The 23,108-nt window shown below is 35.1% G+C and overlaps 5 protein-coding genes across 6 annotated transcripts; 2 read left to right on the forward strand and 3 right to left on the reverse strand.

Annotated features, from left to right (window-relative positions):
• The first annotated feature begins 3,219 nt into the window (after positions 1–3,219).
• LOC135831339 (heat shock protein 83-like) lies at positions 3,220–6,712 on the forward strand. Its single transcript, XM_065343743.1, has 4 exons — positions 3,220–3,446; positions 3,955–4,098; positions 4,187–4,305; positions 4,534–6,712. Exons 2-4 carry the CDS (start codon positions 3,955–3,957, stop codon positions 6,443–6,445), a joined length of 2,175 nt encoding a protein of 724 aa, XP_065199815.1. The 5' UTR covers positions 3,220–3,446; the 3' UTR covers positions 6,446–6,712.
• Positions 6,713–7,244: 532 nt separating this feature from the next.
• On the reverse strand, positions 7,245–11,134 carry Mys45A (SDA1 domain containing protein Mys45A). Its single transcript, XM_065343742.1, has 19 exons — positions 10,997–11,134; positions 10,803–10,922; positions 10,517–10,720; positions 10,259–10,441; positions 10,107–10,172; positions 9,929–10,021; positions 9,777–9,857; positions 9,606–9,704; positions 9,455–9,524; positions 9,227–9,388; positions 9,076–9,134; positions 8,934–9,010; positions 8,686–8,860; positions 8,503–8,610; positions 8,124–8,417; positions 7,858–8,051; positions 7,700–7,784; positions 7,469–7,624; positions 7,245–7,352 (listed from the first exon to the last, which is right to left on the reverse strand). Exons 2-19 carry the CDS (start codon positions 10,890–10,892, stop codon positions 7,308–7,310), a joined length of 2,241 nt encoding a protein of 746 aa, XP_065199814.1. The 5' UTR covers positions 10,893–10,922; positions 10,997–11,134; the 3' UTR covers positions 7,245–7,307.
• Positions 11,135–11,244: 110 nt separating this feature from the next.
• LOC135831341 (hexosaminidase D-like) lies at positions 11,245–21,829 on the forward strand. 2 transcript variants are annotated; one of them, XR_010556178.1, is made up of 13 exons: positions 11,245–11,409; positions 11,611–11,761; positions 11,836–11,890; positions 11,960–12,166; positions 12,240–12,404; positions 12,479–12,644; positions 12,717–12,791; positions 12,876–13,071; positions 13,153–13,323; positions 13,396–13,506; positions 13,586–13,672; positions 13,746–14,013; positions 20,092–21,829. XR_010556178.1 is itself a non-coding variant. In XM_065343746.1 (12 exons), exons 2-12 carry the CDS (start codon positions 11,733–11,735, stop codon positions 13,909–13,911), a joined length of 1,428 nt encoding a protein of 475 aa, XP_065199818.1. In that variant the 5' UTR covers positions 11,245–11,409; positions 11,611–11,732; the 3' UTR covers positions 13,912–14,068. The 2 variants fall into 2 exon arrangements, 1 of the variants encoding a protein (XP_065199818.1); XM_065343746.1 differs by lacking the exon at positions 20,092–21,829 and having other exon boundaries at positions 13,746–14,068.
• Positions 14,446–19,737, reverse strand: LOC135834427 (uncharacterized). Its single transcript, XM_065348303.1, has 4 exons — positions 15,968–19,737; positions 15,675–15,883; positions 15,377–15,569; positions 14,446–15,193 (listed from the first exon to the last, which is right to left on the reverse strand). The coding sequence occupies exons 1-4, from the start codon at positions 19,735–19,737 to the stop codon at positions 14,446–14,448; spliced, it is 4,920 nt and encodes a 1,639-aa protein (XP_065204375.1).
• Positions 21,473–22,856, reverse strand: Uev1A (Ubiquitin-conjugating enzyme variant 1A). Its single transcript, XM_065343750.1, has one exon. The coding sequence runs from the start codon at positions 22,805–22,807 to the stop codon at positions 22,373–22,375; it is 435 nt and encodes a 144-aa protein (XP_065199822.1). The 5' UTR covers positions 22,808–22,856; the 3' UTR covers positions 21,473–22,372.
• Between the last annotated feature and the right edge of the window lie 252 nt (positions 22,857–23,108).

Below are 23,108 nucleotides of genomic sequence, written 5' to 3' on the forward strand. Positions count from 1 at the left end.
CTTTTTTAGCGTAATATATCTGTTTGAACCTGATAAACGTCATGCGAGATGATTTTTCTAGTTTTGACCCTCGGGGGCAGAAATTGGGAGGTTTTGATTTTTTGAAAATTTTAGAACCACAATTTTGGACCTACCCCTTGGAGCCCCTCTAAAAAGCTTTTTACAGTTAATTAGTATCTGAAAGACGTCCATCTTACCAAATTTTGAGCTCAATAAAATTTTGCGCTGGTACTCAAAAATTCAATTTTCATATTTTTTGTAATTTTGATATTTTGGGAACCCCTGGAAAACTAGAAACCTGTGATTTGCGCCAAACGTAACGTTTTGAGGTATATATTTAATTATCCAAATGAAAAAGTTTAATTAAGCTCCCTGCATATTCGTAATTTTGAACCCTTATTTTAGAGTGCCCCACTTTAGGCACCCCTAACAAAAGGCGTTTATGCATATTTTTTCAAATAATTTGAAGAATTTACATTTGATACACACTAGCAAGTACTCGATAATTTTTCATTTGATTTTTCCTGTAACTTTCAAAATTGAGCTATTTGGGGTCAAATTCTGACATTTTGACTTCGTTGAAATCGTGAAAACGTTATTTTCACGTTTTTTCGAAGAGTTAAATCTCAGAATTTGACCCAAAATAGCTCAAATTTGAATGTTACAGGAAAAATCATATGAAAAACTATCGAGCACTTGCTACTGTGTTTCAAAAATAAATTCTTCAATTTATTTGAAAAAATGTGCATAAACGCCTTTTTTAGGGGTGCCTAAAGTGGGGGGCTCTAAAAAAGGGGTTCAAAATTACGAATATACAGGGAGCCTAATTTAACTTTTTCATCGAGATTATCGAATATATACCTTAGAACGTTACGTTTGGCGCAAATCGCAGGTTTCTAGTTTTCCAGGGGCTCCCAAAATATCGAAATGACGAAAACTTGGAAAATTGCATTTTTGAGTACCAGTGCAAAATTTTATTGAGTTCAAAATTTGGTAAGATGGACGTCTTTCAGATACTAATTAACTGTAAAACGCTTTTTAGTGGGGCTCAAAGGAGTAGGTCCAAAATGGTGGTTCCAAAATTTTCAAAAAATCAAAACCTCCCAATTTTTGCCCCCGAGGGTCGAAAATGGAAAAATCACTTCGTATAACGTTTATCAGGTTCAAACAGATATATTACGCTGAAAAAGTTTTTGAAAATAATACTCAGTGGTTCCTAAAATTCTTTATTTATTCACAACTTTGGGAACCCCTGGAGCCCAAAACCCGGTCATTTTGGGTCAACAAACCACAGATTCGTATTTGGGACATTTATTACAACATTTTAAGAGTAGTTGAGCCGATAACTGTCTGGGCCCAAAAAATGGCCTTATCGATACTCCTCCTTTTCGTCTTCATGATGTTTAAAAAGATTCACGTGTTAATAGATTTGCATAACCAGTTCGCCGTAAATACACTTAAAATGCCTAAATAATGCGTTATCGGCTTATGTAGCCAATGAAAGTCACATTTTCTGATTTGTCTGAAAAAATGAGTTCCATTTGATGGAATACTTTCACCCTAATTGCTATAAAATTGAGAGGTTCGGGGGCTCGGGGGAGGTCTTGAAATTTTCTCTCTTTTATAGTCATCCAGCGAAACAGTCAAACTTCGAAGGTTTAACTGGTTGAAAATTTAAAGCAAATCATTTTCGGGGCTTCAATGGGGTTATAATAGGTTCAAAATAAGTAGTACATATTCTTCTAATTGAAATTTAAAATGTAAAAAGCTCAAGATTAGATCTCCAAGCTAAAAGTACAATTTTTCATAGATCAGTGTTAAAAAGGCACAAAATGAGATGTTTATTTCAAAAATTAATAAATTTTTCATGGTGTACAGTGTACCCCTTTGAGAGGGATAAGGATATACTTCTTGGAAATTGTGGGAGGTGTCAAACGCTCTCATGATTCACGCCACCATGACTGACGTACTTACCTATATGTACCTAATCATCTTTGGTCTGTTTCAGAAACAACACACCCAGGAAAACGCAGGAAAGCTGTGTAAAATACAATATAAAATTTAAATGTTTTGTATTGTATCTTCTGACATAAATAAATGAAAAATTCTATTCATGTTTTGATACTTTTTTCTGCCTAGATTAAATATAGGAGATGATGAAATATGTGATTTGTTGGTGCTCAAAGAATCGAAATGAAAATTCATCAAAATTTGAGACGAAAAATGTTGTTTCCTCGATAACTACATATTTTTTAACGAACAATTTTCCATATGATAACTTGTGTTACATTACGTGCTGTTAAATCGGGGCTCCGGTTCAATTCTTTCTGAACACCAATCTTAAAATTATCAACGGAGTTGTTCAATATTATAGAACATTTTTCGAATGAGCTGAAAGAAAATTAAATTGGTACCCATTTACACATTTCAATGTCGAGTAATCTAATGATGAGCAGTGAAGTTATAGGTAAACTTGTTGATTTTCAAAATTCATTTTTGCTTAAGTACATACCTAACTAGTGTAACTACATATTTTCTAATTTTTCTCATTTCCTCAGTTAAATTTAATGTTTGGTAGGGAGTTCATTATTTTTATTTTGTGATTGTGAACCTCATCAGAATAATTTATGAAGTTGAACATTCATGGTTCAAGGCACTAATAATTAAATTAGGTAATTTAAATTCAAGTCGTCATTTTACTTTATAGCGATGCTTTACAGTTGTTACTTTACTTTTCTCACCATTGCCATTATTTGCCAATTAATTTTAATTTATTTTTTTATTTTTTTTTTAAAAATCCACTCCCAGTCCTACTTCTTTTTACCTATTTTTGGTATCCAATCACATTCAGAATTTGGACGTTCATAATGACGTCATCACCAAAGAGAATCAATCATAAACGAGAATTTTTAGCGCGATATTCAAAATGCTATGTTGAATCATGGTTGAATCTTGAATTTAGTTGAATCGTTGCTTTGTTCACGTTTTTGTCGTTTCTTCGAATGCATTTTGTAGAGTGTGTGAGTGCGTAGGTGTTCGTAGAATCGAGATGCGATGGGGTGTATTGGTGTTGGTGCATAAAATGCATTCATGATGCAGCTGCGTGTATCGAAGTATAGTGGGTACTGCAGGAAGCTTCTAGAAAGTTCTTTCTAGAAGAGTGTCGAATAGTCTCGAACAATTGAGGAAGTGTTTAGCGAATTCAGCCGGCGTGTTTTCTAGAATTTTCCACACTGAAGTGATATATTCAACCGGCGCTGCATTATTTGCACATTTGTCTCACTTCTCACTTGTGCTGTTTGATTCGTGAACTTGCGCGTACTTTGTGCGATTACTTTTTACTTTCCGAAGCGATTTTATTTAAAGCAATTTCTTGTTGTACGTGAAGTAACTATTCGTTGCGGTGAATTTTTTTAGTTCAATTTGTACAAATATTTTATACCAAGGTAAGCATCTTGTATGATTAAAATTTTCATCTATTGTAATATTTCGTGATGTATAAATGAAAATCCGAGGCATGGCTCTTTCTATGGCCATCGGTGATCAACCTTGTGCTTGAGAGCGTGTTATAAATTTGGTGTTTTTTCATCATGTATCAGTCTGATTTGTGAATTGAAGAATTGTGACTGATAAAAATACCCATTCTTGAATTTTGTATGAATTTTCGTTACATTTATCTGCCGCTGAGTTTTTATTCATTAGTGGTTCTGGTTACACACGCTCTTGAGTATGGTCAAATTTTCATATAAATGTGCTTGAAATTGTTGACCGACTGTTCGTCATCGATACAATGTAATTCACGATAAGATATTCGTATTCTTTAGTTGAAGTTGAACACGTGAATTCACTTTCATTGATAACGTAATTGATTCAATTTTTTTCAACATTTTAATGTCGAAGAATGACTCAGAATTTGTAATATCTCGGTGACTAATCATTAATGGAACTTTACAGATGCCTGAAGACGTAGCAATGCAAGAAGAAGTCGAAACTTTCGCATTCCAGGCGGAAATCGCCCAGTTGATGTCTCTCATCATCAACACTTTCTATTCCAATAAAGAAATTTTCCTTCGAGAATTGATTTCGAACTCATCTGATGTAAGTATACGTCGTTTGAAATCGGCAACTTTGTCTTTTACTTCGTTGTACGTAGCATTATTAATATTGGCGTTTTTTTCTTGTAAAGGCTTTGGACAAAATCCGTTACGAAAGCTTGACCAACCCGGAAAAATTGGAATCCGGCAAAGAATTATTTATCAAAATCATCCCGAACCTAAATGATCGAACTTTGACCATCATCGACTCGTAAGTATCATTTATTAATTTAATTCTACTTCATAATTATTCGTGCTCGTTGAATGAAGTTCGAGCTGTTTTCAAATTGTAATTTTTGAGATAATAACTACTCTTGTTGGAAAATATTCCCGTTTTGTTTGACAATTTTTGAAAAATTTCCTGTTTTTTTGAACGAACATTGTTATTATTTGTACATTCTACGTATACTAACGTGTTGCGTGTACTTTTATGTTACAGAGGAATCGGCATGACCAAAGCCGACCTAGTCAATAACCTGGGTACGATAGCTAAATCCGGCACGAAAGCGTTCATGGAAGCTTTACAAGCTGGCGCAGATATCTCGATGATCGGTCAATTCGGTGTTGGTTTCTACAGCGCGTACTTGGTCGCCGACAAAGTCACCGTTTCATCGAAACACAACGACGACGAACAATACCTGTGGGAATCGTCAGCTGGCGGCTCGTTCACCATCCGATCCGACCCGGGCGAACCATTAGGCCGTGGTACTAAAATCACGTTACACATCAAAGAAGATCAGGCCGAATATTTAGAAGAACGTAAAATCAAAGAAGTCGTCAAGAAACACTCGCAATTCATCGGTTATCCCATTAAATTACTCGTCGAAAAAGAACGCGATAAGGAATTGAGCGAAGACGAAGAAGAAGAAGAGAAACCCGAAGAAGAAAAAGACGACGAAGGCAGCGGCGACCAAAAACCTAAAATCGAAGATGCCGACGAAGACGACGAAGATAAAGATAAAGAAAAGAAAAAGAAGAAGAAAACGATCAAAGAAAAATACGTCGAAGATGAAGAATTGAATAAAACCAAGCCGATCTGGACTAGAAACCCAGACGATATCTCGCAAGACGAATACGGTGAATTCTACAAATCGTTGACCAACGACTGGGAAGACCATTTGGCTGTGAAACACTTCTCCGTCGAAGGTCAGTTGGAATTCAAAGCCTTGTTATTCGTTCCTCGTCGCGCGCCCTTCGATTTATTCCAAAACAAGAAAACCAAAAACAACATTAAATTATACGTTCGACGTGTATTCATCATGGATAACTGCGAAGATCTGATTCCCGAATATTTAAGTTTCATGAAAGGCGTAGTCGACAGCGAAGATTTACCGTTGAATATCTCTCGTGAAATGTTGCAACAGAACAAAATCTTGAAAGTCATCAGGAAGAACTTGGTTAAAAAATGTTTAGAATTATTCGAAGAATTGGCCGAAGATAAAGACAATTACAAAAAGTTCTACGAGCAGTTCAGCAAAAATATGAAATTGGGTATTCACGAAGATACTCAAAACCGTAAAAAGCTCTCCGATTTGTTACGATTCCAAACCTCGGCCAGCGGCGACGAAATGTGCTCGTTTAAAGACTACGTCTCGCGTATGAAAGAAAATCAAACCGCCATCTACTACATCACCGGCGAAAACAAAGATCACGTTGCCAACTCATCGTTCGTCGAACGTGTGAAGAAAGGCGGTTTCGAAGTCGTTTACATGGTCGAACCCATCGACGAATACGTAGTCCAACAGATGAAAGACTACGACGGCAAAACTCTCGTATCGGTTACCAAAGAAGGCTTAGAATTACCCGAATCCGAAGAAGAAAAAAAGAAAAAGGAAGAAGACAAAGCCAAGTTCGAAAACCTCTGCAAAGTGATGAAAGATATTCTCGATAAGAAAGTCGAAAAAGTCGTCGTTAGTAACCGAATGGTCGAATCGCCCTGCTGTATCGTTACATCGCAGTATGGTTGGACTGCTAATATGGAACGTATCATGAAAGCTCAAGCTCTTCGTGATTCTTCCACCATGGGTTACATGGCCGCTAAAAAGCACATGGAAATTAACCCCGATCACCCGATCATCGAAACCTTGAGACAGAAAGCCGACACCGATAAGAATGACAAAGCCGTCAAAGATTTAGTCATCTTGTTATTCGAGACCTCTTTACTATCGTCTGGTTTCAATCTTGAAGATCCTCAAGTTCACGCTACGAGAATTTACCGTATGATCAAATTAGGTTTGGGTATCGATGAAGATGATACCGTTATGCAAGAAGACGAGAAAATTGAAACTGCGCCCGTTGCCAGCGCCGCTGAAGACGAAGAAGATTTGTCGCGAATGGAAGAAGTCGATTAAATTGTATCGTTTTAATATGACTGATTCGTATGGCTTTCATCAGCTTTGTTCCTAGCAAAGTCGTTATTTCTATCGTGTTTCTCATTTTTTTCCCCTTTCATTTTTGTTCACGACCCAAGATAATTTCTCAGTACATAATTCCATTTTCGTATTTTTTTTTTTTTTTTAAATGTGTTAAGAATATCGTACGTATTGTTTTTGTGTTCTACGAAGTATTTTATGTTGTGAAGTTCGATTATAATAAAGTCGTGTCTTCGTCTTACATAATTCTGTGTTTTTTTTTACGGTTCTTCAGATTTTTATGATTGAGTTTGAGGAATATCCTGAATTAATTGAGTTGGTAATATGAATATTAATTGGAGTTTGGATTTTTGATTCAACAATTCAAAGTCAGGCATTTTCCTGGGGGGTAGGTGGTATTCAACTGAGTGAGTGCGTTGAAAGTTCGTGATTGACAACGATTATTTTGAATTCTAGCTTGCTTTTTGTAAATCATTTGAAATTTTTTTATCACTGGATCAAAATTTACTTGCAATTTGAGAACGCAGCGACAGTTTAGCTTGTTGATCTCGATTAAGAAGGGGCTGATTAAATAAATTCAAAATACGCTCGAAAATTCACGATTTCTTGCTTTGCAGAAAACTAGAATTGATTCGTACATTTTGAAGAAAAATGTTATAATGTTGTGATTTAGACTAATAGAATCAACAAATCTCGAAATTCTAAATTCTTCGATGCTTTCAAAAAATGAAAAGGTTTTCCATATCATTCAGATTAATTTATAACACAAACACGCAGCTTAATATCAAAATCGTTTATTAAAATAACGAAAAAACATCAATAAGAATTCATTATCAACAAGTTAATTCATTTTATCCAATTTCAAAAGATGGTTTCTCAGTCGAATCTGAAACAAAAAAAACGAACGAATTTGTTGAATTTTGAATTGAAAAAACCTCCAATAATTCGCTTCAGTCGACACGAAAAATGAACTGAAAATGCGATACATTTTTGACGACTCACTTGTTTATCTTTAAACGATCGTTTGGTTTTGCTTTTGACTTTATGTTTGATCATCATAAACGCTTTCTTTTTACTACGTTCTCGATTAGTTTTACTACAGAATGGATTCAGTCTACCGTCCTTGTAACCGAATTTTTCTCGACCTTCTCGTCCTTTCTGTAAAACGAGCAATAAAATTTCAACTTTAAAATCGAAATGAGTAATCAGACAAATGAATTTTACTGCACTAACCATCACGGTTTCCAATCTAGCTTCTTTATCGTGACGTCTCTTCTTGTGAATATTTTCTATATCAGCCAAATTAACGAATTCTCCTCTGAAACATCATTCGAATCGAGTTAATAAAATTCAAACAATTTCTCCCTTTGCTACTCTCAATGAAGGCTTACTTATTGGGTTCTGGTTCCGCAACTCGTTTCCTGCCTTTAGCAGAAGTGACTTGTTTACTCATCTGAGCAGCTTCGATTCTTTTAAAATCTTCATCGGTCAAAATTCTGGTAACGCTGACTTCGGTGGCTAATCCTTGTCGCTGAGCGACTACTTCTGATTTGGAAACGACGCCGGAAGTTTTGGCTGGTTTCGACTGCAAAAATAACCAACGTTCGTGAAAATGTTTTTAAAAATATTATAAAAATTTAGAATAAAAAGAACAAACATTTGGATTATTTGAAGGGGCTGTACTCGAAGTGGTTTCTTTTTTGTTCTGATCCTTGTTTACAGGTTCAGATTTAGATGCAGTAGGTTGACTTTCGTCTTCGTTAGACCCTTCTTCGTCTTCTTCGTCTTCCTCCTCTTCATCTTCTGCGTCGCTACATTCTTCATCACTATCTTCATTGTCTTCTGATTGTTGTGCTTCGTCATCATCGCATTCTTCATCGGAAGAATGTTGCACGTCGACCCATTCATCGGAGTCGGAGTCGTCGTCGTCGTTATCTTGAGATGCATCGACCTAACGAAATTTCAACATGATTTCTTTGAGAAAAGAAGAGAAAAACAAATCTTCATCAATATTTAACGATCAAATCACTACGTACCGGTTTGTCTTCTTCTAGAATAACTTCGGCTCCAGGAACGAATTCTTTGGCGTCAATTTCGCCATATTGCCTGGCTTTGATCTCGATTGTAGCTTCAGTTGGTCGACCCTGAGAAATAAACGTATGAGTATCAAATGCAGTACTTATCAAAAAAAAAAAAAAAAAATCGATTAAAAAACTCACCCTGTCTTTTTTGTGCAACATAGTTGGCATGGAATTACGATAGACATGTATCAGCGCTTGAGCTGCCATCATTACGCTTCTTTCACGGTAACGTTTATATTCTGCGAGATCTCTGAGTAAATCTTCCGTCATAATGAGAGGAGCTCTTACGCACATTTCTCGAACAGCGTTTAATCTGTGCATCATAAGAATCGCATTAGCGAAGTGAAAAAAATACAGGTCAAGAATGTAGATCGAATGCAATTTACCCAACAGCCATAACATCCGAAGAATTTCTTTCGGTGACGAAATTATTGGCGATGGTTTTCAAAACTGGTTCCATCACCTGAAACGAAACCGTCTCATTAGTACAAATTAATCGCAAGTAAATCAAGAAAAAGTTCAACTTACATCCGGTGGAATTAATTCGTGAGTGGCTTGGGCGACAAACTGAAGCAGTTTTGTTACTTCTACAATGCAAAAAAAATAAAAATATTACATTTAGTAAAAAATTAAAGAAAATGGTATTCTTTTAAAATGGATAAATAAAACGACAGCTAACCAAATCGTCGAGGTTGTAAATATCGTTGCACGTAAGGATAGAAATTGAAAACGAACAGCTGATGGATACCGATCAATCTCGAAACGAGATCTAAAGTCAGCATTTTCACTTCTATGCGATCGTGTCTTTTTTCCAGTTGATTGAATAATTTTTCAGCAAATTCTACAAAATAATATTATTGAAAAATTTCGCACAAAAAAAATTGTTAAAGGTGGGTCTAGTAATTACCTTGAGGATCGTGAATCAGATGAATGGCGTGAAAATTATTAGTGTAATTTTTCTTCTTCTTTTTAGTATGCTAAAATAATAAAAAATGATTAATCAATCTGAGGCAGAGTTTTGTAGTCAGAGAATAATACTGGATAAATGTTTAAATTACTTCTACTAGCTTCTTGACTTTTTTCAGTGTTTTTTCCCTTTTACGTGTTTTTTTATTGAATTTATTTGCTAGCATTACGTCTCTAGCATTTGGTGTGTCCTGCAGATTGAGAACGAGGATAAAATCAATTCAATAATTCAAATTAAAAACATTCAAATTTCAAAAACTTACATCATCCGACGACGACCCTTCTTCGTCTGAGTCGTTACTCGATTGCACAGTTACAAAAAATTTCAGAGCTGCTACCATAACCTAAATCAGAGCAATATTAACAGATCTCAAAATGATATAATCTGACGATAAACATTTGACCAAATTTATACCTTGACTATTTTCGAAAAACATGCCATTGAAATAAGATTAACTGTTTTCGCATCGTTCCATATATTTTTTCTGTATAAATCAATCATGATATTCTGCAACAAAATAAAAAATCATCTTTCAGTAACGGAAATATAATATATTTTTTTGAGATAATAACCCATTCGTCTTTATACTCACCACTGACATTTTTGCAGCTTTGGCATTATTATCTTTCAGCATAGTGTACATAAAATTTTGAAGGTTCTGAAAAAAAAAAACAAAAACGAAATTGCAATTATTATTACTGTAGAAATAATGATTGAATATCAATTCCAGCAGATTTTACGAACCGTATTCAATTTAGCATCTTTATGTTTGACGTTCATATTCTTAATATCTGTGATGATATGTTCTTGCAAAAATTTACGAAGCTGTTTATCCTTACAACGCAAGAGTTTGAAAAAAAGCGCGAGTAAATCCATTGGCTTCAATAATCCTTTATTTCGCAATAGAATCAAAGCTCTACAAAACGTCTGAAATTCCATAACGTAAGTAAAATTGTCATGAACTGGGAAATATTGATAAAAATACTCGAGTAAATCTCTTACCATTCTCATTTCGACATCCAAAATTGTATTATGAGTTTCTAATATGTTGATTAATTGTTCGGCGAACGATGTTAACATATCCGGGTAACAATGAGCGACCTGAGCCATGAACATTATCAATTCGTCTAATCCTTTACTGTATTCTGATGGATGTAGAGCAAACACCTCCAGCAGTGATTGAAAGTGACGTTGTTGTTGTAAAAACTGCATATCAATATATGAATTAATAATAATAGTGTTATATGAATGATGAGCAAATTTAAAAGTACAATTATTCTTTATTTACCTCATCTTTATAAGAAGCTGGATCTCTTTTGATAAGATTTTGCAACTGGGGTAGATTATCGGGTAACTGATTGTTCCTTTTTTTAACCATTTTTCCAAGATTACAACAAAGATGTCAGTCCTGTAATCAAAGTGAACAACATTTTAATGTTTTTACAACGATTTTTATTTAAAAGAGGTGTAGTTTCTTCTTACTTTTCAAGTTTTAAATCACATTTTTCACTGACATCGGTGAAAGAGAACGAGATAACACTCCGATGTTTACATTTCATTTTTTTTTTTTTTTTTCTGGATGAAGATTTGTAGCTTTGGGTGTTCGCTTATTCGGCCAACATGACTCGTAACTTCCCCCCACCAGAATGCTGACAACATCCATTTTGAACTGAGTGGTCATTGGTCATTGGTCAATTTTTTTCAAAATATTTTTCTGGTCATGATAAAAATTTAGAAAAGAGAACTCGAGGAAAAATAAATGAATTAATGATTTTCCGCGCTCGTTGCTTCCTGAACCGACTGATTAATTAATATCCAACACCAACTATCCGAGAACAACAATATTGGGAAAATTATTCAGAAAATTCGATTAGCAATGAAGTTTCAAGTAACGAGTAAGTTGTAACCAATCAAGAAAATTAAATAAACAACTTATGAGATATTTTTAATTTTTATCTACCAACAGCTTATTTTAGCTCGATAAATCGTTTCAGTGTATTTTCTTCATGATTAATACTATGTATTACAGAACGTATTCAATAATGAATCACGATCTCCGCGTATGTTAATGATAATTTTATATTCTACTTTTTCAGGTGCGATAAGAAACACTCCGTGCCAATAGTTTTATGCGATGAGTGCCGCTCATGAGTCGTAGAAAGAGAAAAAATGCAAAAAAACAGTTACCGGTGTTATTACAAATACATTGCACTTTAAAATGGATTCTCTAAATGTTGAAGGAGAAAGGTAAACATTTGAGGTCTATTTAAAATCAGCATTTCAAGTCATCGTATTTAACCAGAATATACTTATTTTCACAGGTTGATTCATTTGGATTTGAAAGTCTGCCCGTTGAAAGTCGACTATCTCGAAAAAGTAATTGCCCAGAATTCTTCAAAATCATCCAACTATGTGATCTAATTTTTATCATGTATTTTTCTATAGCTATTCAAAGTATTTCGCGAATGGGGAGGAACTGGCTTATTAATAGAATGGGAAGACACATTTCCGTACGAAGGAGAATTAGAAGACATCGGCTCTCTTCATACACAACTTGCGTACTCTGTCGCAGATATACAAAGCATACAATCCTTAGCTGAGCAAAACAACCTCATCGTAATACCTTTAGTGCAAACCTTCGGCCATTTAGAAGTATGTGAAAACATATCAAAAACTTGAACTTCACCTCATATCTCGACTCACATATATTGTACTTATTTTTCAGTTTGTACTGAAAACCCCGAAATGGAAACATTTGCGAGAAGTTCCTAGATATGCTAGTTCGATGTGTCCCTCACATCCCGAGTCATTACCATTAGTCACTTCTATGGTTAAGCAGATTATTAATCTTCATCCCAATAGTCAATTTATTCATATCGGAGGAGACGAAGTGGGTGTTTCGAAATTACTCGATTATCGATAACGATTCGTCATTAATGAATATTTTTTTTGTTTGTGGCGTAGGTATGGCATATGAGCCTATGTGAGAATTGTCGGCAGCACCATAAACACGACTTGTTCATGAAGCATATAACATCTGTTTTACGATTCGTTAAAGAAAATTATCCCAATGTTACACCGATCATGTGGGATGATATGCTTCGTTCCATCGATATAAATTTGTTGAAAGGTAAACTATTTAGAAAACAGCGATAAAAATAATTTTCCTTGTAAAAATTAATCAGAAAATTGTTCGTTTTAGAATTCGAAATTGGGCAATATGTCGAACCAATGGTATGGGAATATCATAGAGTAGATACTTTCTCACTAGGAACAGGTACCTTACCTACACAAATATTCATTCAGAGAACAAACCCAATCTTTGTTCAACTTAATTACGAAGTTTTTATCTCCTACGTAGATTTATGGGAAAAGTATAGCGATGTGTTTGAGAAGATCTGGGTCGCTTCGGCTTTCAAAGGTGCTACCGGTAGTTGTCAAATCTTGCCCATTGTTGGACACCATTTGAGCAATCATGAAAAATGGTTGGATGTCGTGGCCAAAATTCGTTCTAAATTCAAATCCGTCAGAGGTATCGCGTTGACTGGTTGGAGTAGGTGAATTCATTCGTTCCTGCGTTTTTTTATTCTCCTCCATAATTTCACTGGTAATTCGAACCGAGTATTTTTTTTCCACAGGTACGATCATTATGCTACGTTATGCGAGTTGATTCCCACAGGATTGACTAGTTTGGCATTGTGTTTGAAAACCTGGGTAAATGGAAAATACGATGGTGCTGTTTACAAAGAAATTAGCACTTTGTTGGGATACAGTGACGAGGCTCCACTTATACTCTACCCTTTAAATCGGTATGTAAATTTTATCGTTCGATATTTTCGCTTTGAAAGCAATTTTCCATCTTTTTTGTCTTATTTTTTCAGACCATTACCGATTGCCAAATTTCTCAATTTCCCTGGCTATCAGATCTACATCGGTGTTGAGTGGTTCGCTAACATACGTGCCAGATATAATTATATCGCCTTCAGTGACCAGTAAGTGATTCGAATATAATTCATCAGCAGCTTACGAATTCGACTACAATATCCTTTTCATGTTCTTTTTCAATTATAGAGCAGTAACTTGGTTGAATACTTGGCACGTTAAACGCAACAACACAAGTGTGATGCAAGTCGAACACATCATCGTGAGTTTCAGAAGGTTGGTATTGTATTCATGTTGGTAATTTCTCGTTCCATACCTACCTATTGTGTAAGGTATTTTCATCTTTCAGTTTATTAGATGAACTAAGCGCTGTTGAACGTCATCTTTCTATGAATATGCCAGAAGCATTTTACGATAATACCATTGAGGAATGGTTGGGCTGTTATTTGTATCCGTTAAAGGAGAAATTAATAGAACTGATTAAAGATGCTGAGTCTCAGCTTAAACTCGAATAATCTTCGTTAACGATTCTAATCATTTTTTAGTTTACTTATAAGTAATTTTCGATTTTCTATTTTCTATTTTCACGACTTTTAATTACCCATATTTTATTAAGGAGTATTGTTACGATACGAAATAAAACAACATAGAGCATTGGTGTGGACTGTACAACGATATATTTACTATTGAACACGAAACGAAAAAAGAATAAGCTTCGACACATCAACGAGATAAAAATCTAGATAACAACTAGTTCGATAATGCAACTCGCACTTACGAACGTAACAAACACCCCCCCGAAATGAGCAAAGCTCATTTGAACCCAAAAAAAATTATTTACAAATTAACATACATAAAAATAATTACAAAAAAGAGTAAAAATTTAAAAATCAATTTACAAATTAAATAAAAAATAAAAAGACATAAACTATCACAGGTAAAATAAATTAATTACTAGGTCTAACATCGATAAATTGTAGAAAAAACAATTAATCGGAACAGGAATTTACGTAAAACGACATAATACCGAGCATAATGAGATAACGAAATTATTCATCATCTCGTACTGGCAATAAAACCAGACGTTGGACCGAAGTCCTTCTAATCGACATATCAGACAACTTTACATCGGCATTTCTTACAGTACCATGACAATCCGGGTAAACTTTAACGACAATGGCCATAGGCCAATTCAACGAAGACTCATTAGGTAATGACAATAAAACGACGTCATCAATTCGAATATTCCTACCTTCTTTACGCCATTTACTTCGATGACGAAGTTGATTAAAATATTCATGACGCCAGCAAATCCAAAACGAATCAACGACTTTTCTCCAAAGTTTATAACGATCACGAAGACTTGACTTATTATCGACATTCAAAGATGGCTCAAGTAAATTACTACCAATCAAGAAATGACCTGGCGTCACTGGCTCAACAAAATCATTTTTTCGAACATAGGCAAGTGGCCTAGAATTGAGAATCGCTTCTATTTTCGATAAAATAGTCATAAGTTCGAAGAGGTTCAAGATTTGACTTCCAATACATTTCACCATGAGCGATTTTCCAGCTTTTATAGCGGACTCCCACAGCCCACCTTGGTGAGGACTGCGTGGGGAAATCAACAACCACTTGATGCGATTCTCGGCAAAAAATCTATTACGAGCACTTACAAAATTAGTAGCGTTATCCGAATAAACTGTGTGTGGTAAACCACGACGAGCAACGAATCTTTCGAAAGTAGCCAAAAAGGCTTCGGTCGTGAGGTCTTCTATCAACTCTACATGAACAGCTCTAGTACAAAAACAAACGAAAAAACAGGCATAAACCTTAACAACTTTTCCTACTCGATGATTGGTGCATTTTATCGAAATAGCACCCGTTAGATCTATACCTACAGTTGAGAATGGTCTCGAAATATTTACTCTTTGAAAAGGTAAATCGCCCATAATCTGTTCAACCATTTTCGCATCATACCTAGTGCACGTTAAACACTTGTGCAAACATTCTTTGATAGTGGCAGCTAAATTGCCAATTACGAAAAATCTACCACGTACAAAATTGTACAAAAACGAAGCAGAAGCGTGGCAATATTTTCGATGCGCAAAATCGATATACAAATACAAAAGCGAAGACTTCGAGGATAAGATAATTGGAAATTTCGCATCGTCTGAAAAACATGCAGCTGTAATTCTACCACCAACACGTAAAATTCCGTACTTATCAAAAAATAATTCAAGAGTTGATAACCTATTTTTTCGATGCAACTTTTTACCTTTTTTCAGACACTCGATCTCAACTTCAAAACGTTCTACTTGAGCGTAACGAATAATTCTAAAATAGGCAATATCTCTCTCTTCGACTGATAACGGTTCAACAAGCTTGACCCATTCTCCTTCCTTAAAATCAACAATACGACATACTGGCTTGGGAATATTACCAGCTAAACGAATTCTCGCTCTGCTTTTCAACACGTTCACGTACCTAAGAACAAAACTTACTATCGAAATACATTTATAGAATGACGAATACGATTTTATCATCGATAAAATTGGTCGATTATCATACCATATAATCAAGGATGTGTTCTCTTTTAACTCAGGTAATTCCCTTTCATTATCAAGTTGAAACTGAACATGCTGAAGGAACTCTTCAGAAATTAACCAACTAGGTCCGATTTTCCAAAGCGAACAATTCAACAACTTTCTCGATGGAATACCTCGAGTACCTAAATCTGCAGGATTTGACAAACTTTCAACATAAAACCAACGATTAATATCTGTTAATTTAGATACGTTTACAACACGGTTAGACACGAATACCTTCAAACGACTAGGATCAATATGCAACCAACCTAACGTTACCATCGAATCACTGAAACAAAAAATCTCATCAACTTTCAAATCATCACTAATTTCTCGAATCAATTTGGCTAATAATTCAGCACTTGCTAACTCTAAACGATGTATATTCGACTTGGAAGCTTTAATCGGAGCGATACGAGACTTTGACATTACAAACGTAGATACAATATTTCCTTCATTATCAATAGAACGAATATATACGACAGCACAATATGCACTTAGCGAAGCATCACAAAATCCAACTAATTGAGTTTGAACAACGAATGAGCTCGAAAAATAGCACCTAGGTATCCGAAATTCTGATAACAAAATTAAATCCTTCAAGTACTCCGAAAATTCGACAAATAATTCATAAGACACTTCCTCATCCCATTTACGACCTTCACGCCAAACTGACTGCATGAGTAATTTGCCACGAATTGTAACGGGAGTAAGAATTCCTAGAATATCGAACACCTTGGAAATCTCCGACAAAATGATACGTTTGGTCGCAATAACTGGAATTTCGCTTGATTTTATTAGTATTCCAAACTCATCCTTATCAGTATACCATACTAACCCTAATAAACTTACAAACTCATCTCCGCCGATTACCTTCGTAGCTAGAGGTTCGATCAAAGACGGATCCAACGAATTAAGGAACTCCTTAGAGTTGCTTTGATACTTAGTCAAACGAAATCCATGCTTAAGTAAAACATCGTGCAATCGATGTTGTATTGCAATGGCCTGTTCAACACTTTTCACCGCAATTGTACCATTATCCATATAAAAGGATTTCAAAATAATATTAGCCACTTCAGGATCAGATGATAAAATCGACATACCAATTTTTTCCAGACATTTCGTCGCTAAATACGAAGCTGGACCAATACCGTTAGTTAAGGTATTTAAAACGAAAACCAATAAAGAACCATTACGATCAAAACGAAAAAAAATCTGTTGATACATTCGATCATCCTTATGTATTAAAATACATCGATACATTCTGTAAATATCAGTAGAAAAAGCTACTAAATTCGACCGAAATTGATTAATATTGGTATTCAGTTTTGGCTGAATAACTGGACCTTCGAGTAAATGATTATTTAGCGATGTTCCAGAGGCATCGCAAAATGAAGCATTGAATACGACTCGATTACTAACACCATTGGTAGTTATTTTTGATACAAGATGATGAGGGATAAAATAACCATCGACATTAGGTTCATTTACTTCGGACATATGACCTAATTTCAAATACTCTTCGAATACATCCTTGTACGAATTGTGCTTACTCTCAGAACGATGAGACTCAGACCTCAAAAACATTTTTCGAACTTTATCATAAGATCCATTCAAACACTTGACACTTTCTTTCAACGGTAAACGAATAACGAATTTTCCAGATTCTTCATCAATTTGATAAGTGTCATTAAAATGTTTCTCAATCAACTCATGATCTAAGACCTTTTCATTCAATTCAGACTCCTGAATTTCTTCAACCGAAAAAAAGCGATCAAGTTGATTAGACAACTCTACATTCGATAGACCACAGAACGACATTTTACTAGCACAAAACGAAGCTTTTCTCGACCCAGAGACAACGAAACCGAACTTTGACTCCCTCAAACATAAACCTTCAACAAAAAAACGCTTTTCTGCCATCACAAACTCGACATACTCGCTTCCGAGTAAAATATCAACAGAATCATGAGGCAGGTTGAAATCTTCACCGAAATTATGAGGAAAATTACTAATGACTTCTTTAATATCCTGTTTATTCACTGAATAAGGAATTCGAGGAATCACCTCGGCATCAATAGCGATATGAAAATCATTAAATCGACTACTTAAAACGCACTTCACAACTTTATTCAATTCGATAGGCTTTTCATTGATACCAATCAACGAAGTAGGCGAGGGATTGTTTATCATTTTCAATTTAGCTCGATCACAAAACTCACGAGTAATCAAAGATACCTCAGATCCTTGATCAAACAAAACCCTAGCATACTCACTAGAATAACCATCACTAACTTTCACAATCGCAGTGCTAAGAAACACAGATTTCGAAGATCCTAAAGCACACAAACTACTCTTAGGTGGCTCATTTGACGTACCTTGAGTATCCGAATTATCTGGCTTTTCGTTCGTTGTTTTTTCACGATGTAATAAATTATGGTGTTTACCATCACACGATTTACAATTTGGTCGCGTACAATTACTCACCGAATGATTCGGCTTGAAACATTTAATGCATAATTTATTACCTTTAATAATATCGAAACGTTCTAATGCAGATTTACCAATAAATACATCACATTGGTCCAAAAAATGGTATTTCGAACACACTACACATTTTGGAAAATTAACTGATGATCCTTTAGGCGAACTGACAGCTAACGACGACTTCGACGACGAATTACTTTTTCCAGCATTTTTTCCAGGCACTGTACTGGTGACAGGAACCGACGACTTATTTTTTGACTCGTTTGAAGAAGCCACATTGGTCTCGTACGAAAAACTTCGATTCAATAGGAACGTTGCGAGCGATTCGAACGAGGGATAAACAGAGTAATCATGATTTGACGTGTCCCAGTCCATTTTGAGTTTTTCTGGGATTTTTCTCGAAACAATAAAGGCGATTAACGGTGACATCGCATCAACATTCAAGTCACATACATTCAAACCACGGATGACTCGTTTGACTTTGTTTACTGACTCACGTATATTATTGCCCTTAATTGGCGGCATATCGATCAAATTAGCAAAGTGCTCAGCAATTATTCTTCGCCTATTATAATAGGTCTTATAAAGGTCTTTAAATGTAGGCTCATATAAATGGCCTTCAGTGCCCATATCTTTTAGGATATCTTTTGCACCTTCTCCCATAGCACGACGAAGTAAATACATCTTTTGAAACGAATCGAAATTCTCGTTCTTATCGACAATGGATGAAAACTCAGCGTACCAATCGGGAAAACTAGCGTACGTACCATCAAACTGGGGTACAGGAACATCTTGTAACTTTACCATAGGATTCGATAACGTTGCGTCTAAAAACGTGCTTGAAAACATTGAACGGCGACTCGAACGTGCAGCAGGATCTAACGATTCCTGTATGGTTTTCAACTTTCCCATCGACGTATTAAATAAACGAAAATACTTCATATAATCATCACATATCTCAGCTTCTTCGGCTACAATGTCATCCGTCAACTGAGCTTGATCAATAAAATCCATAAGTTGCGAATCAATTTTGGATAGCTTTTCCAACATACCTTGAATAGAATCAAGATTTGCAGCGATTGTGTTGACTGCTTCCTTCGATGGCGTATGTTCGATATAATTCGCCACATCATTAAACGAGATAGAGATAGAGCGTACGAGAACACGCTTCTCTCGTCCGAGTGCTTCTTTCTTCACTTTAGCAGCACGAGCCGCTTTTTCGGCCGCGGCCTCGCGAGCTGCCTTTTCAGCAGCAGTTTCGGTCATTCTACACGATAACTACCACGTCACGAAACTTTACGAAAATGACAAGAGACTTTCATAAAACGAATACATTACGAAACATCGAATTTGCGAAAAACAATAGCAATTACGAAAAAATTATTCCATCACAAACGCGAAAACAAGGGAAAACTTTTGCCGGCATGAGAAATCCGGCTCGGATAGGACCATAATGTTACGATACGAAATAAAACAACATAGAGCATTGGTGTGGACTGTACAACGATATATTTACTATTGAACACGAAACGAAAAAAGAATAAGCTTCGACACATCAACGAGATAAAAATCTAGATAACAACTAGTTCGATAATGCAACTCGCACTTACGAACGTAACAAGTATTTTCCGTTACTACTGAATCATTGTATACGCGTGGGTGTTTTTTGAAGGGTTGGGAGGGGATATTATTTTTTTTAAACTGGAAAAAATATTTTAATTATACAATGGGTTTGTTATTGTGTTTAAAAACTATTTTTTTATGCATGTAAGTTCCTCGAGTGTTTGCCTGTGTTAGTTATATTTTTCGATAAGTTTTATCTTTACCTGTATGTTTTGAAATACAACAATATTGATAGCATGTACGATTATCATTATCAAATTATTAATGATGTTTCATTTTACAAAATGAGTATTCATTATTCAACTGAAATAATTATTCATTCGCAAAAAATATTTATTCGTGATCGATATAAAAAAAATCGTACTTAATAATAGAACATATAAACGTGGAATAGTTTGAAACATCACAGCACAAACATATCGTATTTGTGTGGTAAAGTAAAACTTCATTCAAGTAAATTCCTTCGTAGCAGTAAAACTCCTGTCAAAATGATACCCAATAACGCGCCAGCTACGATGTAAAAATCGAAAGAAAATTTCTGCTTGGGGGTTGGCCCGTTTCTCCTCTTCACGTCCTATAATAGGAAAAAAATCATAAAAGGTAGGTTGAGGTAATTTTTGAGTCGACTCGGATCAATTCATTATTAAAAATCTGACCTTCAATAGCAAATCAATATCTTTAATCATAGCTTCATTCTCTCCCTGAATTCGCTCACAGATCGTAGCTATAGCCGAGCTAGCTGCTGTGTCGTTATGAACGATGATATCCAAAGGTTTTCCTTTTTCTAAACTCCGCTGGACATAACTGCATGCGACATTCGCCGAGTACAGATAATCGTCGCTATTCTTTAAAATATCGTTAATTTCTTCCAATCTAAACGGGTGAAATTTCAATTCAACAATTGGCTTCAAAAACACACAGACTTTGTAGGTAACATGAACGAGGGGCAACTTACTGAAGTGATTTCGGATCAGGCCATTTTTCAGTTTTGCGAAATTTTTTAATGTACTTTATCAGCAAATCGATTTCTTCCTTGTCGTCGACACCGATGGTTCTCATGTCATCTTCATTCAACGATAGAAATAAATCCAAATTGATATTATGTTTCTCAAACAACGGCGCGTGTTTATCGAGATCAAGACCATTTAACATGGTCATAACCATACGATCAAGCTTACTCTCCATTTTCACTTTTAGGCGCGTTCTAAACAAGCAAATTTCATCGAATTCAAACATTAGGCCAAACGTACGAATGGAAATTTTTACAAAGCGGTGTAGTAATTCAGCCGAAAGTTTCTCGAATAATAATTTTAGCGCCATAAGACACACAACGATACCGAAATACGAATGAAAAATAACGAAAGAAATAAGTACCAAGTTACGGTGAACCATTATATTCGCAAATATATCCAAATAAACCAAATAAACTTATAATTACGGTAAGCCTAGGATTATCCTAATGTAAAAAAAAAAAAGAAATTAAAATATTCATTCATATTATATACAAGAGAATAAAACTTGAATGATCTTGAAATCAAAAGATGAATACCGTTAGTTAATAAATAAAAATTACTGTAAAATAGAAAAACCTTCGATAATCGTGGGTAATTAATGAGGATTGATTAAAACGTACGCATTGTAATTAAGCTACAGGTTGACGAATATGTAACAGTGATTCCAATATATATACGTACGTACGCCGGAAAATACCATCACATATTTGCACAAAGTAAAATTACTATCAAAATTTCAGCAACGAATCGAAACATAGAGCATTACAATACTTTACACTGTAAAGTTTCCGATACACGCTTTCGTCAACAAAAGCACTTTAAATATACAAAAACACATATAATTATATAAAATTGCTAATTATCTAAATAAAGACGTTTTACCGAAAGAAGAAAGAATTCCGAGTGTTTCAAAATAGGTTTAAAAAATAGATAAAGATATTGCTCGAACAATCAGAAATACGATTTTGAACAGGTTTCACGTACAATTAAATCATTTTTAACTGGTTCAGTAGTAGATAGAATCGAATAAACTAACGGGTTTAATCTGAAAACATTGCCAAACAAACGATTAAAATTACGCATGATTTTCAACGACGAAGAAGCACTCTCGTAAGTGATCGAATAGATAATGGATAATGAAAACAACTTATTGTATATACACGCACAGTACAGTATTATTGCTGAGATACAAACAATATTCTCTTTTTTTCTTTTTCTTCATTAGACTATGTGTAAACGTAAAGATTAAGTAGATATATTTACAATCAATAAACGCTTCCTTCTGGAGGCTGTGAAAGCTTCATATTATCCTTGAGGGTCATCAATCTTCTTAATTCTTGTAAGACGGTTTTAATGGTGTAATCACGATGCCATCTGGCTAACACAGGGACATGTCTATTATCCACAACACCGGTAGCTCCGTTAACACAGTTCATATTGATTTTAGTGATGAATTTGGCACTTGGTGCTTCATCCGGATAACGTTGACCGCATTCAATTTTTAAACTATACATCTTATTTTCGTACGGCGTCCTAGGAGGCCCAATTATCATACCGGTCCAATGCGTTAAAGTCATATCATCATCGTTTTCTAGACCCCAGCTGATGGTACCATCGCCAACACCTCTTTGCCCTTGTTCTAACTCTTCTAATAGGCGAAAATTTCGGGGAACTACTACACCGCCCGTATTCGAAGTCATATTTAAAACGATTTAATTAATTAGATAATAATTCTTGTAATATTACCTGACTTTTAAAACTACTTTAAATACTTCAACACCTCACTGATGTTTTTAACGCCGCACAACACAATTGCAATTGCAACACATTCTTGAAATTTACGAAACAGAGTTGCACGTCCTTTGACTTGAAATTTGCTTTTGCTCAAGGAAAATTTTCTTCTTTTTTTCGATGGATGGTGGATTTTAGAAGTAATGCTTTTATTTTATATTTTTAAAATTTTTTATCACAAAGATCACCGAAGGTAATGAAAAAAATTTC

The sequence above is a fragment of the Planococcus citri genome, chromosome 1, assembly GCF_950023065.1.
Source record: "Planococcus citri chromosome 1, ihPlaCitr1.1, whole genome shotgun sequence".
NCBI classification, from domain to species: Eukaryota; Metazoa; Arthropoda; class Insecta; order Hemiptera; family Pseudococcidae; genus Planococcus; species Planococcus citri.

Bases quoted from the DNA above. Each gene is read 5' to 3' on its own strand.
- Uev1A (XM_065343750.1), bottom strand. From the start codon at position 22,807: ATGACTTCGAATACGGGCGGTGTAGTAGTTCCCCGAAATTTTCGCCTA.
- LOC135834427 (XM_065348303.1), bottom strand. From the start codon at position 19,737: ATGACCGAAACTGCTGCTGAAAAGGCAGCTCGCGAGGCCGCGGCCGAA. The intron at 15,884-15,967 runs GTATGATAATCG...TTTTGTTCTTAG, and splicing joins AACACATCCTTGATTATATG to GTACGTGAACGTGTTGAAAA. The intron at 15,194-15,376 runs GTATGATGCGAA...TTTTTGTACTAG, and splicing joins AAGTGTTTAACGTGCACTAG to AGCTGTTCATGTAGAGTTGA.
- LOC135831341 (XM_065343746.1), top strand. From the start codon at position 11,733: ATGGATTCTCTAAATGTTGAAGGAGAAAG. The intron at 13,507-13,585 runs GTAAGTGATTCG...TTTCAATTATAG, and splicing joins TATATCGCCTTCAGTGACCA to AGCAGTAACTTGGTTGAATA. The intron at 13,673-13,745 runs GTTGGTATTGTA...TTCATCTTTCAG, and splicing joins ATCATCGTGAGTTTCAGAAG to TTTATTAGATGAACTAAGCG.
- Mys45A (XM_065343742.1), bottom strand. From the start codon at position 10,892: ATGGTTAAAAAAAGGAACAATCAGTTACCCGATAATCTACCCCAGTTG. The intron at 9,705-9,776 runs GTAAGTTTTTGA...CTCAATCTGCAG, and splicing joins AAGGGTCGTCGTCGGATGAT to GACACACCAAATGCTAGAGA. The intron at 8,861-8,933 runs GTAAATTGCATT...TATGATGCACAG, and splicing joins TCGGATGTTATGGCTGTTGG to ATTAAACGCTGTTCGAGAAA.
- LOC135831339 (XM_065343743.1), top strand. From the start codon at position 3,955: ATGCCTGAAGACGTAGCAATGCAAGAAGAAGTCGAAACTTTCGCATTC. The intron at 4,099-4,186 runs GTAAGTATACGT...TTTCTTGTAAAG, and splicing joins TGATTTCGAACTCATCTGAT to GCTTTGGACAAAATCCGTTA. The intron at 4,306-4,533 runs GTAAGTATCATT...TTTATGTTACAG, and splicing joins ACTTTGACCATCATCGACTC to AGGAATCGGCATGACCAAAG.